The 15,563-nt window shown below is 41.5% G+C and overlaps 2 protein-coding genes across 9 annotated transcripts in view; both read right to left on the bottom strand.

Annotated features, from left to right (window-relative positions):
* Positions 1 to 9,140, bottom strand: part of LOC116760669 (membrane cofactor protein-like) — a 62,352-nt gene extending 53,212 nt beyond the window's left edge. For 4 of the 8 annotated variants that reach the window (XM_032645901.1, XM_032645939.1, XM_032645891.1 and 1 more), the window contains exon 1: positions 8,887 to 9,140. In XM_032645901.1, the coding sequence (XP_032501792.1) occupies positions 8,887 to 9,007 (121 nt within the window). In that variant the 5' untranslated portion in view covers positions 9,008 to 9,140. The remainder of the gene's footprint in view (positions 1 to 8,886) is intronic. The other 4 variants (XM_032645954.1, XM_032645929.1, XM_032645911.1 and 1 more) reach the window with 2 other exon arrangements.
* LOC116740291 (membrane cofactor protein-like) overlaps positions 9,090 to 15,563 on the bottom strand; it is a 115,282-nt gene continuing 108,808 nt past the window's right edge. The window contains exon 8 of the mRNA XM_032605815.1: positions 9,090 to 9,339. Coding sequence (XP_032461706.1) covers positions 9,090 to 9,339 — 250 coding nt within the window. The remainder of the gene's footprint in view (positions 9,340 to 15,563) is intronic.

The following is a 15,563-nucleotide window of genomic DNA, read 5'->3' on the forward strand; positions in this document are numbered from 1 at the left end:
AAAAGCTTTTCCACAGCAAAGGAAAATATAAACAAGATGAAAAGACAACCATAAGAATGGGAGAAAATATTTGCAAACGAAGCAACTGGCAAAGGTTTAATCTCCAAAATTTACAAGCAGCTCATGCAGCTCAATATCAAAAAAACAAACAACCCAATCCAAAAATGGGCAGAAGACCTAAATAGACATTTCTCCAACGAAGATATACAGATCGCCAACAAACACATGATAGGATGCTCAATGTCACTAATCATTAGAGAAATGCAAACCAAAACTACAATGAGGTATCACCTCACACCAGTCAGAATGGCCATCATCAAAAAATCTACAAACAATAAATGCTGGAGAGGGTGTGGGAAAAAGGGAATCCTCTTGCACTGTTGATGGGAATGTAAATTGATACAGCCACTATGGAGAACAGTATGGAGTTTCCTTAAAAAACTAAAATTAGAACTACCATACGACCCAGCAATCCCACTACTAGGCATATACCCTGAGCAAACCATAATTCAAAAAGAGTCATGTACCACATGTTCATTGCAGCTCTATTTACAGTAGCCAGGACATGGAAGCAACCTAAGTGCCCATCAACATATGAATGGATAAAGAAGATGTGGCACATACATACAATGGAATTTTACTCAGCCATAAAAAGAAACGAAATTGAGTTACTTGTAGTGAGCTGGATGGACCTAGAGACTGTCATACAGAGTGAAGTAAGTCAGAAAGAGAAAAACAAATACCGTACGCTAACACATATATATGGAATGTGAAGAAAAAAAAATGGTTCTGAAGAACCTAGGGACAGGACAGGAATAAAGACGCAGATGTAGAGAATGGCTTTGAGGACACGGGGAGGGGGAAGGGTAAGCTGGGACAAAGTGAGAGTGCTACATGGACATATATACACTACCAAATGTAAAACAGATAGCTAGTGGGAAGCAGCCGCATAGCACAGGGAGATCAGCTTGGTGCTTTGTGACCATCTAGAGGGGTGGGATAGGGAGGGTGGGAGGGAGACACAAGAGGGAGGAGATATGGGGATATATGTATATGTACAGCTGATTCACTTTGTTATAAAGCAGAAATTATACTCTAATAAAGGTGTTTAAAAAATAAAAAGAACCTAAGGAGAAAGAAGAGAGACCTATTCTGGTCCCTGAGGAACTTTTTCTTTCTTACTCCCTGGATCTTGGTCTTCAGATTGAGACTGGTCAAGAGACAAGTCTAAACAAGTGAAATATTTTACATCTTATTCTAAATTCTAAACTCCTTTCTCAATACACTGTCCAACATTTCATTTACGTCATGTGCTGAAATTGTTTCAGCATTTAGCAAATGTTTTGAACATTTCCACTATGCTGATCTTGTTACATGAATGCTCCTCAATCAACTGCCCAAAACAAGGCAAAAGCAAAAAACAAAGAGCCATAGTTATTAAAAGCATTTTTTTAAAAGATTAGTAAAGAGTTGAATTTTATTAATAACATTAAATTTACTGAATACCCTGAGTCATACATTCTCATTTTACAATAGGAAATAATGGGCTAGAAATGCTATATAATTCCATTTTAGATAAAAACACGTATCATTCTAGAATATCCTGGAAGCACCAAGAAAAAAATCAAGTAACAGCATGCATGTGATTAAATTATACAAGTGTTCTTTGTTTTATGTATTCAATTTCAGTAACTATCTTTTTTTAAAATAAATTTATTTACTTTATTTATTATTTTTATTTTTGGCTGTTTTTGGTGTTCAGGGCTGTGCGCAGGCTTTCTCTAGTTGCGGCGAGTAGGGGCTACTCTTCGTTGCAGTGGGCAGGCTTCTCACTGCGGTGACTTCTCTTGTCACAGAGCACAGGCTCTAAGTGCACTGGCTTCAGTAGTTGTGGCACGTGGGCTCAGTAGCTGTGGGTCACGGGCTCTAGGCTCAGGCTCAGTAGTTGTGGCGCAGGGGCTTAGTTGCTCCGCGGCACGTGGGATCTTCCTGGACCAGGGCTCAAACACATGTCCCCTGCAGTATTAGGCGGATTCTTAACCACTGCGCCAACAGGGAAGCCCTCAGTAACTATCTTGAAGGCATAAAAGAAGAGAGAATTCCTAATATGACTCTCACATACAGTGCTGTGTATGGAAAAAGAAATGTCAACTGGATGGTTCAATCTATTCAACTAACTTGAAGTATTTCTTCCCAATAACACGCATCGCGAAAGACATGCCTTCAACAATGTGCAGTTTAGAACATTTGCTTTGGCCATCAGTTGATTATAAGCTTTATATACTGTAATAACTGGGTCTAATATCATACTTGTTTTATAATCAAATATCTTCTTCTCTTGCTCAGAATATTGAATTCTTTTTTCCTATGAGGATTTTCAAACTAAACATTCCCAGCATCAGAAAAATAGTATATGGACTGAGTTTTTTTCTAGAGAATTTACAATGTAATTGTTATTGGGCTGCAATGCTATACTTTAATAACAGATGTCATTATATCATATAATAGACTGCATTCAGAAAATTCCCCAATTTTCCAGATGAGTTTCAGGAAGGTGAAATAGTGCCTAATATGGATCAAGAAAACTGTTCACCTTCTGTACACTTACAAAAATTATGCAAGCACTCTCTATCTGCTTGCAAAAAATAAAAATAACTCTCTGACACAAGCACACACCCACACCCCTGCCCAGGTGGTACCTTTAGAAAATCATGGTCTCTGACCCAAACCGGAACCTCAATGAAACCTGACGAAACTTCCCCTTTTCTCACTCTACGCAACCTATTTTCAAATTTTCTTTGCTTCCTCAAAATGGAGGCTCTAACATTTATACCTGTCAATTTTATTTCTCATGTTCCACTCATTTCTAGGCCTATAAAAAAATCACATAAATCATGTTCGAAGTAATTAAGTAGCCTTCTTCTAAGTAAATTCATCCTAGCACTCTCTCCCTCAGTAATTTTAATTACCCTGTCTATAACACCTGGAGCTATTGTTCATTCTCTCTTTGCTCTCCTGTGCCTAAAAAGCTCTTTTCGTTGGTTTCCAGGTAGCAAACCAGCCTGGTTTTCAGCCTGTCCTCTGGCTGCTCTTCCTTCTCTGTCTGATTGCATAATGTGACGTTCCTCATGGGTTATTCTATGAGCTCTCCTTATTTTCATTCTGCAAATCCCCCCGGGTCAGAATGTATACTCTCATGACATCATTACAACTGATGAGAGCTGCCTCCCAAATCCCTCTCTCCATCCTAGATCTTAGCTGGGGTGCCAAGTCTATGTGTTCAACTGCCTCCCCACAGCTCCACTTGGAATGTGTCACACTATCTCAAATAACATAAGCCAGCAAACAAGATACATGGTTTCCACAACTGAAATGCCTGTTCCCTCTCCCTGTTTCCACCTTTACTTCTAATTCAAGCCACTATCATTTCTTATCTGGATTGCTACAAGAGTTTCTGAATAGGTCTCCTTACTGGTCTTGCCACCTTTCATTCAGTTCATTTTCACACTGCCACCAGAGTAATACTGATATGATACTAGGACCAAGGCCCTTCCAAGTCAGATATGTTTCAACGGCTCCCTGCTTCCCTCATGATAATGTCTAAGGCTCCTTGACATGGCTAACAGAGCCTTAATATCTGCTCACTCTTTCACAGTCTTCTAAGCCACATTCAATTCCACTAGTAGTGCCCATTAAATTACTCAACTTACTTTAGCACTCTAGATCTCCTTGCATCATATTACTTCAGCTTTGACCAGAGACCCTGCCATTCCTCCCACCTACTCATCCTTCAGTTTCATCTTAGATGCCACTCCTTCCTGGAGGCTCCTAACATCTCTCACCCAAAAAATTCAGTTAAGTGTCCTCATGAGCCCCAATTTATTTCTTTCATAGCAATTTTCATACTGTAATTGTTCATTGTTTGTACTCCCTAGGAGACTGTAACCTTCTTGAGGACCATGTCTCATTCTTCACTGCATTTCTAGTTCCTGATGCCAGAGCTGAAGGGGCACTGTTATCAGTTCTATAAACTCTTGGATCAAAATTCAAATACTTTATACTGTTCAGCCAACCTGTTCCAGAGATATCTGCAAATCATCATTTTTCTTTGCTTTTGTATGCCTTTCCTCAAATTTTTTCCATTGGTTTAGTTACAGATGTTTCCCTTTATCAGAGTTTTTTTTTAATGTCAAAATACTTGTGCTTTATTTATTTGAACCCATTCTCCATTACTGCTATGACTAGAAATGGCATTTTAACATTCTCAAAGGAGAACTCCAAATCCTGTTGGTTACATTTTTTTCCTAAAGTATGGTATGAAAGATCCCAGAACTTGTTTCTAACAACAAAATAAATGATATTAATTATCTTGGAAATAGCACATTTAAGCACTACCCGTACTAACTATATTTTAAGTCCTTTTAAACTAACTTACTCTTCATAAACATCCTATGAGTTAGGTATTATTTCACCCTCTTTAAGATGAGCAATCTGAGCCATGAAGTAACTTGCTTAAGAATACATTCCCAGAAGGTACCAGACCCAGGAGTGAAGCCAGGCAGCCTAGTTCTACTGCCAACACCATTTCCCATCACTGTCTCTAACCTGGAACCCTTGCATGGTTACACCAATACACTCTGTCTGCAATTTAGTCCTCAAGAAATGGTCTTATACTGAGCTTAGGGAAATTAAAGCAACCTTAGTTTAGATTTGCATTCTGCTAAGTCAAGGTGCCCAAAAACAACAGGTGATTTTTATTACGATGGTTGTTCATTGCTACCTATCCTGTTCTTTTCACAATTATTCACTCTGTGATCTACACCGCTGCCTTCCTCTTGCCTCCTTTGCTCTACTGCTGCCACACAGGGTAACTAGGCAGTCCATGACTGCCCTGAGCCATGCCACATCTCTGAGCCTTTGCTCACAATGCTCCCTCTGCTCTGAATACCCTTCCTCCTGCTCAGAAGCAGCTCCTGTTCAACACTTGTCTTCTTTAACTTAATCCACTCAACATCTCCTCTGGGAAGTACTTTCTGCTTCTCCTGGGGAGGCAGTGACCAGTCCCCTTCTCTTGGACTCTCCTCTACATGGATCTCTCAGCTCACCAGTGGACTCCATCCATCCATGTGGCCACAACACCTCACACAGTATGTCCCTCATAGCTGCTATTCAAAAAACTTTGGTCCTCAAAGAACCACTGCTGTTAAACAGAAACCAATGGTAAAGAATATAGTATAATGAATCTAATATTGAAAATAATCATCTTAAAGCATTATGCACTGGAGGAATATTTGACCACCTAATTTCTTTTGTCTCATATCTCCCAGTATATGTAACCTAGCAACTGACCAGATAAGGACTGTTCTCCCTACACTGTAATATGTAGAGTAAGAAACTAAGAAACTACTGTGTAAGCACTTATTGACCTTGGCTTCTTTCATTAGGAAGAAAGAAAAGACCTAAAACAGGCAGAAGAAACCATCCATAAAAGGAAATTGTAGGTTTTGTTCCAAAAAGTAGATCCATTCTGGAGGAATGAGACTGGTCCCTTCTGTGATCCCCTACCATTTGGCAACTACCTCTGAGATGGCAAGCCTCCCAAGCACACACTGCCCACTTACAAAACCTTCTCCTCATGAGCTGCTTCAGTGAAATATTTATTTTATCCACATACTTTCCCTGCCAGTATAGTAAGTTCTCATTTGTACCTCATCTATGTTTCCCACCTATCCTGATTTTACCTTTCAGCCTTAAACTTCACCTTGTTTTTCCTCCATTTCTAGTTTTGTTACCTTCCACATATGTGCTATTCATTTTATTTATCTATTTTCCTCTATTTTATTTTTAAAATTTTTATTTTATTTTCATTTATTTTTGGCTGCATTGGGTCTTTGTTGCTGCGAGCGGACTTTCTCTAGTTGCAGAGAGAAGCTACTCTTCGTAGTGGTGGGCGGGCTTCTCATTGCGTTGGTTTCTCTTGCTGAGGAGCACAGGCTCTAGGTGCACGGGCTTCCGTAGTTGTGGCACGCGGGCTCAGTAGTTGTAGCTCGCGGGCTCTAGAGCGCAGGCTCAGTAGTTGTGGCACACGGGCTTAGTTGCTCCGTGGCATGTGGGATCTTCCCAGACCAGGGATTGAACCCGTGTCCCAGATTCTTAACCACTGCGCCACCAGGGAAGTCCCTCTATTTTCCTCTATTTTAATTTTTTTTTTTTTTTTTTTGGTACATGGGCCTCTCACTGTTGTGGCCTCTCCCGTTGCGGAGCACAGGCTCCGTATGCGCAGGCTCAGCGGCCATGGCTCACAGGCCCAGCTGCTCCGCAGCATGTGGGATCTTCCCGGACCAGGGCACGAACCCGCGTCCCCTGCATCGGCAGGTGGACTCTCAACCACTGCGCCACCAGGGAAGCCCTCCTCTATTTTAAATAGTTCTCATCATATCCTTCAACTTCTAGCTTTAAGCCTATTCTAAACATTATTATTCTTTAAAAATTTCCTTTTAATTTCTTGTTAGCACTGCTGTTCCATCCCCCACACCTCTCCGGCATAGAAATAAACTTTTTAAATGATCCATAATAAGCAAGACGAGTATGGTGAGACCTGAGGATTCTACTATCAGGAGAAGACAGATTGACCCCCCCAGTTGCTCCTTCCTTAGCTTTTTAGGCACCAAAGAAAGGCCATCCTAAGCATGGCTCTCTTGCTTCCTCCTGGATGCAAGAGACGTTTTTCCTAAGCTCTAAGCTCTAAGCCCCAGCCGAATGTTTTTTTCCTAAGCTCTAAGCCCCAGCCGAATGTTACCTTTAATTTTCTGGTACTTGAGAGTTATACAAGAGTGTTGACACTTAGGCAACCACAAGTGTGACAAGACAGCCAAGATCTCTGCATTCTAGTGAGGAAAGAACAGAAAACAGTTTGGGAGAGTGACTACCAGTTAGGGGGGTAATTGAGCTGGAACATGTGTGTCTACTGGAAATAGTGGGTCAGAGACGGTCCCTCTGAGAAGGTAATATCACAAGTGAATTTGAAGAATAAGAAGGCGCCAAACTATGCTAGAGGCAGGAGAATGTCCCAAGGCCAAGGGAACAACAAGTACAGAAGGCAAAGTGGCAGAGTTTGGCTTATTCAGTGAACAGAAAAGTCTTCCCTTCCACCAGTCATTTGTTAAATGCTGTCAGAGAATCATGCTCCTTTCCTCTTGGGTACTTCTCTTGGGTTATAACATATTCATTAGTATTATGTTTTGGCTACTGCCTACCACTCCCAATAAATTGTAGCAAATATTTGATTTCCTAATGTGTGCCTGGCACTTGGGGGTAGAGCAGTGAGCAAAACACAGTCCCTGCATATATTCATGTGTGTAGGCAGACAGACAAATAGTGAAATAAGGATCATGAAAATAGGAATGGTGTGTTATTGCTCACCAGTGCGTCCTCAGGACCAGTACAGGACCTGGCATATAGAAGGCAAGTATTTGTTGAATGAATGCTGCTAATGAAACCGTATATGTAATAGGATCCTAAAAATAACTTGGGCATGAAAACATATGTACATATAAAGACAAAAGGAAATCTACCAAAGTATTAAAAATGGTTGTCCTAAGTTTTATACAATAAGCATGCCTTTTTTTAGAATATATGCACTTCAAAGTGCTTTCTGTGGGGCTTCCCTGGTGGCGCAGTGGTTGAGAGTCCGCCTGCCGATGCAGGGGACACGGGTTCGTGCCCCGGTCCGGGAAGATCTCACATGCCGGGCCGCGCCCGTGAGCCATGGCCGCTGAGCCTGCGCGTCCGGAGCCTGTTGCTCCACAAGGGGAGAGGCCACAGCAGTGAGAGGCCCGCGTACGGCAAAAAAAAAAAAAAAAAAAGTGCTTTCTGTGAAACATGAAACAAACCTAGTGGTTGGGCCTTCAGGTTTAGTTTATGAGCTATAGGAGAAAACCAGACTACCACCATTTCTGGTTCACTTCTTAGGATACTCATTTTTCGGTAGATTTGGCTACCAGTGTTTTTTAGGTTGCTTCGGATAGCCCCTCAAACATGACCCAACCTTCAGAAAGAAGGAAAGCAATGCCAAAAAGCCATTCGGTAATAGAACTGAATACTGCCTATTGGATGAGAACAGGAAGATAACTCTATTGCAAAGGAAAAAAAAAAAAAAAGAAGAAGAACCTGCAAATCAATATCAATACGATCTCGAGTACCAAGTTTCCTGTTAATTTTTTTACAAAAATCACCTTGCCCGCTTTCAAACCCTCTAAATCCCAGGCTCCGAGAGCCTGCTCTCACCGGAGTGCTACAGGCACAACATCTGCTCCGCAGGCCCACTTAAGCAAGCAGTAAGCTTCCCTGTCCCACACTCGGCTCGGCTGCGCTGGCCACACATTTGCGTACACCTGGCCTGGGCTCCCCTAACCACGTCCAGCAGGGCACAAGGCGTCATCCCGCCCAGGGAACACAGGGCAAACTCTCCCCACGAGCACAGCACCAGCCTAGCAACATCCCCAGGCACCTGGGCAACCCAAGAGCAAGCCGTCACCACCAGCCCCGGGTTGGCGCTCCCTTATCCACCTGATCAGTCCCGGAAACACCCTGCAAGCTTTTTCTAGAGACCCAGCTTGGCCCCGGGTAACCCCAGCCACGCCACCAAGCAAGCCTTCTCTTAGGCCACTACGTGGTCCCCACCCCCCGGTGTCCCCACACGGTACGAGCCGGGGACAGTCTGGCCACGCCTTCTACCCTAACTCCTTACGACCCTGGGTAGACTCAGCCCCGCGCCTCCGCCCCGAGCCACCAAGCAAAGCTCTCCCGACCCTCGCGACCCGGCCTGACCCACCCCCAACCCGCTCCAGTTCGCCGCCTGGGCGGACACCTTCTCCAGGCTCCTACCGGAGGATATGGGAAGCAGGAACAGTAGCGCCACCAAAAGAATCCCAACGAAGCACCTAGAAGAAAAGGGACTCTCGGAGCGGTAGGGGGGTGCCTTGCGAGAGGAGCAAGACGCCGTCATTTTCGGGAGATCAGCGAGAAACCTGAAACAGCTCAGCAGAGATCTTTCTGAGTCCAGTTACCAGAGACAAGAATCCACGCACTCACAAACCTTCAACCTTGGTCTCGCAGCTGGGCGTGGCCTGGGCCGCACCCAGGGCGGAAGTGACTCTATGGACGGGGCCTGCCGGGCCAATAGGCGGGCTGTAAGGCGAGGCTTCGGTGTTGGGGGTGGCCCTTAGGCCTGGAGAGGCGGGGCGTGGCGCTTGCCGGAGTCTTAACAGTCCTTGCGCGCGGTCCGCTTTACGCCTCACTCTTGGACCCTGGCTGCACCTGGCTCCTCCTTCTTCAGACCTACACGGAAGCACAGCTGCGGTTTGCGAGAAATGGCTTGTTCACCGCCTGTTCGTAAAGACTGTTACCACCCTAAGCAGGAAGGGCGGAAAGGAAGCAAGCGTTGGCGAGGTCAGCATTGTCCGTTTTCCGGAACGCTAGATTAAAGAATAAAACACATCAAGCTGAAGACAGAAACCTAGAGCCCAGGCAGTGAGTCACTGTGGGGCAGACACCCCTCAGGACTCCAGTCTGGACCTGGGGCATTCCAGACTGTCCGGATACCTGGGTCCTTGCTCAATCTTTGGCATTAGTCAGGCATAATTCGGGACAATAGTTGAGATTTCCGTGGTTGAGCCTCTGCTACTGAAGCCTCTCATGGCCTGATAAATTTGAAAAACATGGAAGGTTTGGCTGTTGCTCTCTCAACTGCTAAAGTCAATTAGTCTCACCTGTATTCCAGGAGAGCACCCCGGGAAGGTAAATTATTAAACAACACCGGGCCATTAGCATATTGGGGCTCAACTCTACGGCCTTGCCTTCGAACGACTAAATGTTTTATTGGAGATGACATATACATGCATGAAAATGGTAAGGACAAGGGTGCATTAAGTGCCATATTTCTGGAAGCAATGAATGTCGTTAGAGTTGGGATGGGTAGGAATTGATGAGTGACAACTTTTCTGGTGAATCAATCTCTCAATGCTGGAAAATTTAAGAATGAGTAAGATTTATTTGTAGAGTTGTGAGTAAACCTGTATGACTAGTAAAAGGAAAGGAAAGTAACGTGACCAGTATTAAACAGCAAACAAAGGAGCTGACATTCTCTTCGTATTAGCTGGCAAAGAATAAAAAAGTCAACCAGTGTGTAAACATATTGGGGATGGGGTGGGGTGGGGGGAAGCACCCTCAAAGTTTTAGTTTACATAACTTTCTCATGCGTTACAATTTTAAATGGACATGACTTTTAAACTGCTAGTTACATTTAGAGTTTATCCCAAAGATATCATCAGAGCTGGGAGCAAAGATGTATAATTTTGAACAAAATATAAACTCTTAAATGTCTAGCAGAATATAAGAGTTTTTGATAGGCAGCTTTATGGAATGAATTTCTATGCAGCAAGCAGTGTAAAAAAAAATATGAGAAACAATGGTATATTCGTAAGTAGAAAAAGCAAACTCCAAATCGGTGTGTGCCTTTTGTCATTACTTTTATTAAAACAAAATAGTATATTGATACACTTAAAAAGAGATTAGTTGGAAATAGTCAAAATTAACAGTTCATAGGCTTATCTATATTTCATTTTTGTGTGGTTTTTTTCTGTATTGACCTTTGTTACATTTGGAATCAGATAAAGAAACGTTTTTTTAAAAAGCCAGCCTGTATATCACCTGCTCTTTTGTTCATAGAATGGTGGGAATAGAACCTGTGTCACATAGGGTTAAGGTATGAGAGGATGGTAAGGAAATGGAAGCTCTTTGTGTAAACCTCAAATGCATCTTCTGCAATTATAGAACTTTATATATATTTAAACAACTTTATATCTGAGATGCACTAAAGGTTTTCTGGGTTCAACAAACTATGGAATTTCCATTTCCTCCCAGACCAGCACAATGTTTGGATTCTTGTATCTAGCATACAAGATACTAAGTGTGGAGGTGATGTATAAAATAAACACCTTAGTGTCTTGGATTATAAAATCCAGACACTCCGTGATGACAATTAAAGGAGTTACAATTAAGGAGACAGTGAATAGAAAACAATGAGGGGGACTTATCATTTCTGTTATTTCTTATAGTTATAAAACAGTGATATAACAGAAATGTTCTGTGGTTCAATGTTGGCACTTAAAATGAATCTATTTATGTTCTCTGTAACTATTGGTACGTAATGTTATATGTCACTTATATCTGAATAAAGTTCAAAAAAACTTTCCCATCTATTTCTAGTCTTGGAAGTAAGTTTTTATTTCTCATGAGAAAATTTAAAAGGGAAAAAAATATGACTAGCGTTTGGTTTACTAGTTACAAATGCTAGATTAGATTCAAGAACTGGGGCTTTACTGGAATTTTATTTCAACCAGTGAAATTTCTATACCTGTGTTTCATCAAGCCATTCTTAATATAATTGAAGACTTTCACATAGATTTCTTTAACTTACTTTGATTCGACCCAACTGAGGCTCCATTTGAAAGGCTTTGAGCCTTATTCCCTATTTTTCTGGACTAGCTCCATGGGGCAGGGATAGTTTTCTTGCTGTATCTCCAGTGCTGAGACAGTTCTAGACCTATACCAGGTACGTAACAAATACCCGTTAAATACTGAATGAAATAAATGGGCATATCTGTCAAGTGCATTTAACATGTCTCTGCCGATCCTCCCCAGCATGGATTTACCAAATGCTGGAAAAGTTCTGAGAAGTTTTGATTTTAATAATGTTAGGTACTGGGAACAAGCAGAATTTGTCTCTGAAAGGATTTGTCTACAACTGTCTGCAGAGAAAACTTTCCTAAATCAGGCATGGCAAGCTGACCTATGAAGTGGATCTACTGTCTAACCCTTAGCCTTGAGACCATTTTAGTGACTGAGTTCAAAGGGAGAATAGGGACTGTGAACTTCCTAAGGTGCTGAGAGGAATAGAACTCAAGAGTCGAGGCTTTGAGTGAAGTAGGGGCTTAAACACTAGTGGTTCCTCCAACTCCCCCTAAAGATTTTGTAAAACTGCCAACAGGAAAATAAGAAGAGAATGGAGAATATGACTGTAGACCAGGTTTTGAGCTATGTAGTAGCTCTCCTGTAAGCTTTAGGAATGGCGGTAAGATGGAGGGAGGTGTCTGTGGATGTCATTAACCCGAGGGGGACTTCATTAAATAAAACAATGCTAGATGATCCTTTGCCTCCTAAATTGGTATATTTACATTTTGCTTTTCAGAGGTGAGGGTAGCAGCATGAAGGGGCCTGTGAATGCTCTCAGAAGAGGCTTTCACTTGTCATGGTGCTTTACAGGTTAGGTGTTTGTGAAAACCTGAGAGAATGGCTAAACAGAGGATAGTTAAGCCACCTTTTTGAGGCTGGTCCTGGGAGCTCTGCCACCTCTACTCGCACCTGGTAGGCACCTGCCAGCAAATTGACCTTCTTACTTGGCTGTTACCTCAAGAGCATTACTGTGGTGCCAAACCCAACACAGGGATTCTGAATCCAGTCAAGTACAGAAAGGAGGGTATTTCTCATAAGGATCACATATTCATTTTGTTTCCTCTTGGCTTTTCAAGGCTATAAAAAGTAAATATATTACAAACCATATTCCATAAGTACATTTGCAAAGATAAATTTTTTTATTCCTTTCATTATAATGGTGGAGACAGTACATTTAAACATCACAGACTTAAACTAACTTACATCTCACACTGAACTGTACAAAAAGTCAAACAAAACAAAACGAAATTAAAATGTTAGCACTAGGAATAGCTTTGGAGACCGGTTGTTCCAGTCCCTGCTTTTCAGATGAAAAATGTAAGGCCAGGGGTGAAAAGAATTGCTCAATAATACAAGTTAGCTATATAATATTTTAGACATCATTAACATATACACTATTTCCCATAGATAACTGATGTGATAGGAAAAAATCTCACAGATTTCTTGTAATTAAAAAGTCACAGGCATCAGATATTTGTTAATTATATTGCTCAGTGACCTACCTACTCCATTACCGGAAAAAACAAAACACATTTTTTCTTGTGATGGAGAATTTTAATTCTAAGAAAGGCCTATTTCCAAGCATTTAATTGCTACTTCCTTTTTTTTTTTTTTAATTGGGGTATAGTTGCTTTACAATGTTGTGTTAGTTTCTGCTGTACAACGAAGTGAATCTGCTATATGTATACATATATCGCCTCCCTCTCGGGCCTCCCTCCACCCCGCACCATCCCACACATCTAGGTCACCCCAGAGCACCGAGCTGAGCTCCCTGCACTATACAGCACGTTCCCACTAGCTATCTGTTTTACATATGGTAGTGTATATGTGTCAATCCCAATCTCCCAATTCATCCCACCCTTCCTTCCACCAACTGTGTCCACACATCCCTTCTCTATGACTGCATTTCTATTCCTGCCCTGCAAATAGGTTCATCTGTACCATTTTTCTAGATTCCACATATATGTGTTAATATATGATATTTGTTTTTCTGTTTCTAACTTACTTCACTCTGTATGACTAGGTCCATCCACATCTCTACAAATGACCCAATTTTGTTCCTTTTTATGTCTGAGTAATATTCTATTGTATATATTTACCACACCTTCTTTTTCTATTCATCTGCCGATGGGCATTTAGGTTGCTTCCATGTCCTGGCTATTGTAAATAGTGCTGCAGTGAACATTGTGGTGCATGTCTATTTTTGAATCATGGTTTTCTCTGGGTATATGCCCAGTAGTGGGATTGCTGGGTCATATGGTAGTTCTATTTTTAGTTTTTTAAGGAACCTCCATACTGTTCTCCATAGTGGCTGTATCAATTTACATTCCCACCAGCAGTGCAAGAGGGTTCCCTTTTCTCCACACCCTCTCCAGCATTTATTGTTTGTAGATTTTCTGATGATGGCCACTCTGATGGGTGTGAGGTGATACCTTATTGCAGTTTTGACTTGCATTTCTCTAATAATTAGTGATGTTGAGCATCTTTTCATGTGCTCTTGGCCATCTGTATCTCTTCTTTGGAGAAGTGTCAATTTAAGTCTCCTGCCCAGTTTTTGATGGGGTTGTTTGTTTTTTTGATATTGAGTTGCATGAGCTGTTTGTATGTTTTGGAGATTAATCACTTGTAAGCTGCTTCATTTGCAAATATTTTCTCCCATTCTGAGGGTTGTCTTTTCATCTTGTTTATAGTTTTCTTTGCTGTGCAAAGGCTTTTAAGTTTCATTAGGTCCCATTTGTTTATTTTTGTTTTTATTTTCATTACTCTAGGAGGTGGGTCAAAAAAAAATCTTGCTGTGATTTATGTCAAAGGGTGTTCTGCCTATGTTTTCCTCTAAGAGTTTTATAGTGTCTGGTCTTACATTTAGATCTTTAATCCGTTTTGAGTTTATTTTTGAGTATGGTGTTAGGGAGTGTTCTGATTTCATTCTTTTACATGTAGCTTTTCAGTTTTCCCAGCACCACTTATTGAAGAGACTGTCTTTTCCCCATTGTATATTTTTGCCTCCTTTGTCATGGATTAGGTGACCATAAGTGCATCAGTTTATCTCTGGGCTTTCTATCCTGTTCCACTGAGCTATATTTCTATTTTTGTGCCAGTACCATACTGCCTTGATTATTGTAGCTTTGTAGTATAGTCTGAAGTCAGGGAACCTGATTCCTCCAGCTCCCTTTTTCTTTCTCAAGATTGCTTTGGCTATTCGGGATCTTTTCCTTTAAAAATTTCTTCTCCAGAAACCCAAGAAATAATGCAGATAATAATAGAGGTTCAACTAAACAAAACCATTGAGCATCTTTTCATATATTCATAGGCTATTTGCTTTTCTTTCTTGAGTGACCTGGGTGTGTGCCCTTTACCCATACTTTGGGAAGTTGGGGGAGGGTTGGTCTTTGAATTTTTAACTCTCTAAAGAAGCCAGTTACCCTTCATTTGTGATAGAGGTTGCAATTTTTTTGTCACAGTTTGTCAGTTGACTTTGCTTATGCTGTTTTTTGTTTTTCTGTATTGAGTAATTTAAAATTGAATTTCAGGTTGATGTCCAGCTCACTCTTTATATTTATCAAAGTATATATGGCAGAATACACTCTAAAAGCAACTATTAAAACCCAGAATTACACAGAAGTTAGCAGTAGTCATATACGAATCTATTGTTAAATATTCAGAAATATCCCGATATTTTCTAGAGATCATTAGCAAGGCTCATAATATCATAAATTTTTTAAAGATTTATTTATTTATTTAGTTTGGCTGCGTCGGGTCTTAGTTGCGGTACACAGCATTTCTCTAGCTGTGGCGTGCAGGTTTTCTCTTCTCTAGTTGTGTGCACAGGCTCCAGGGCCTGTGAGCTCTGTAGTTTGTGGCATGCAGTCTCTCTAGTTGAGGCGCATGAGCTCAGTAGTTGTGGTGTGTAGGCTTAGTTGCCCTGCAGCGTGTGGGATCTTAGTTCCCTGACCAGGGATCGAACCCACATCCCCTGCATTGTAAGGTGGATTCTTTACCACTGGACCACCAGGGAAGTCCCCCAAATAAATTTTTGATCTATAAAGATG

Source organism: Phocoena sinus, chromosome 1 (genome assembly GCF_008692025.1).
Source record: "Phocoena sinus isolate mPhoSin1 chromosome 1, mPhoSin1.pri, whole genome shotgun sequence".
NCBI classification, from domain to species: Eukaryota; Metazoa; Chordata; class Mammalia; order Artiodactyla; family Phocoenidae; genus Phocoena; species Phocoena sinus.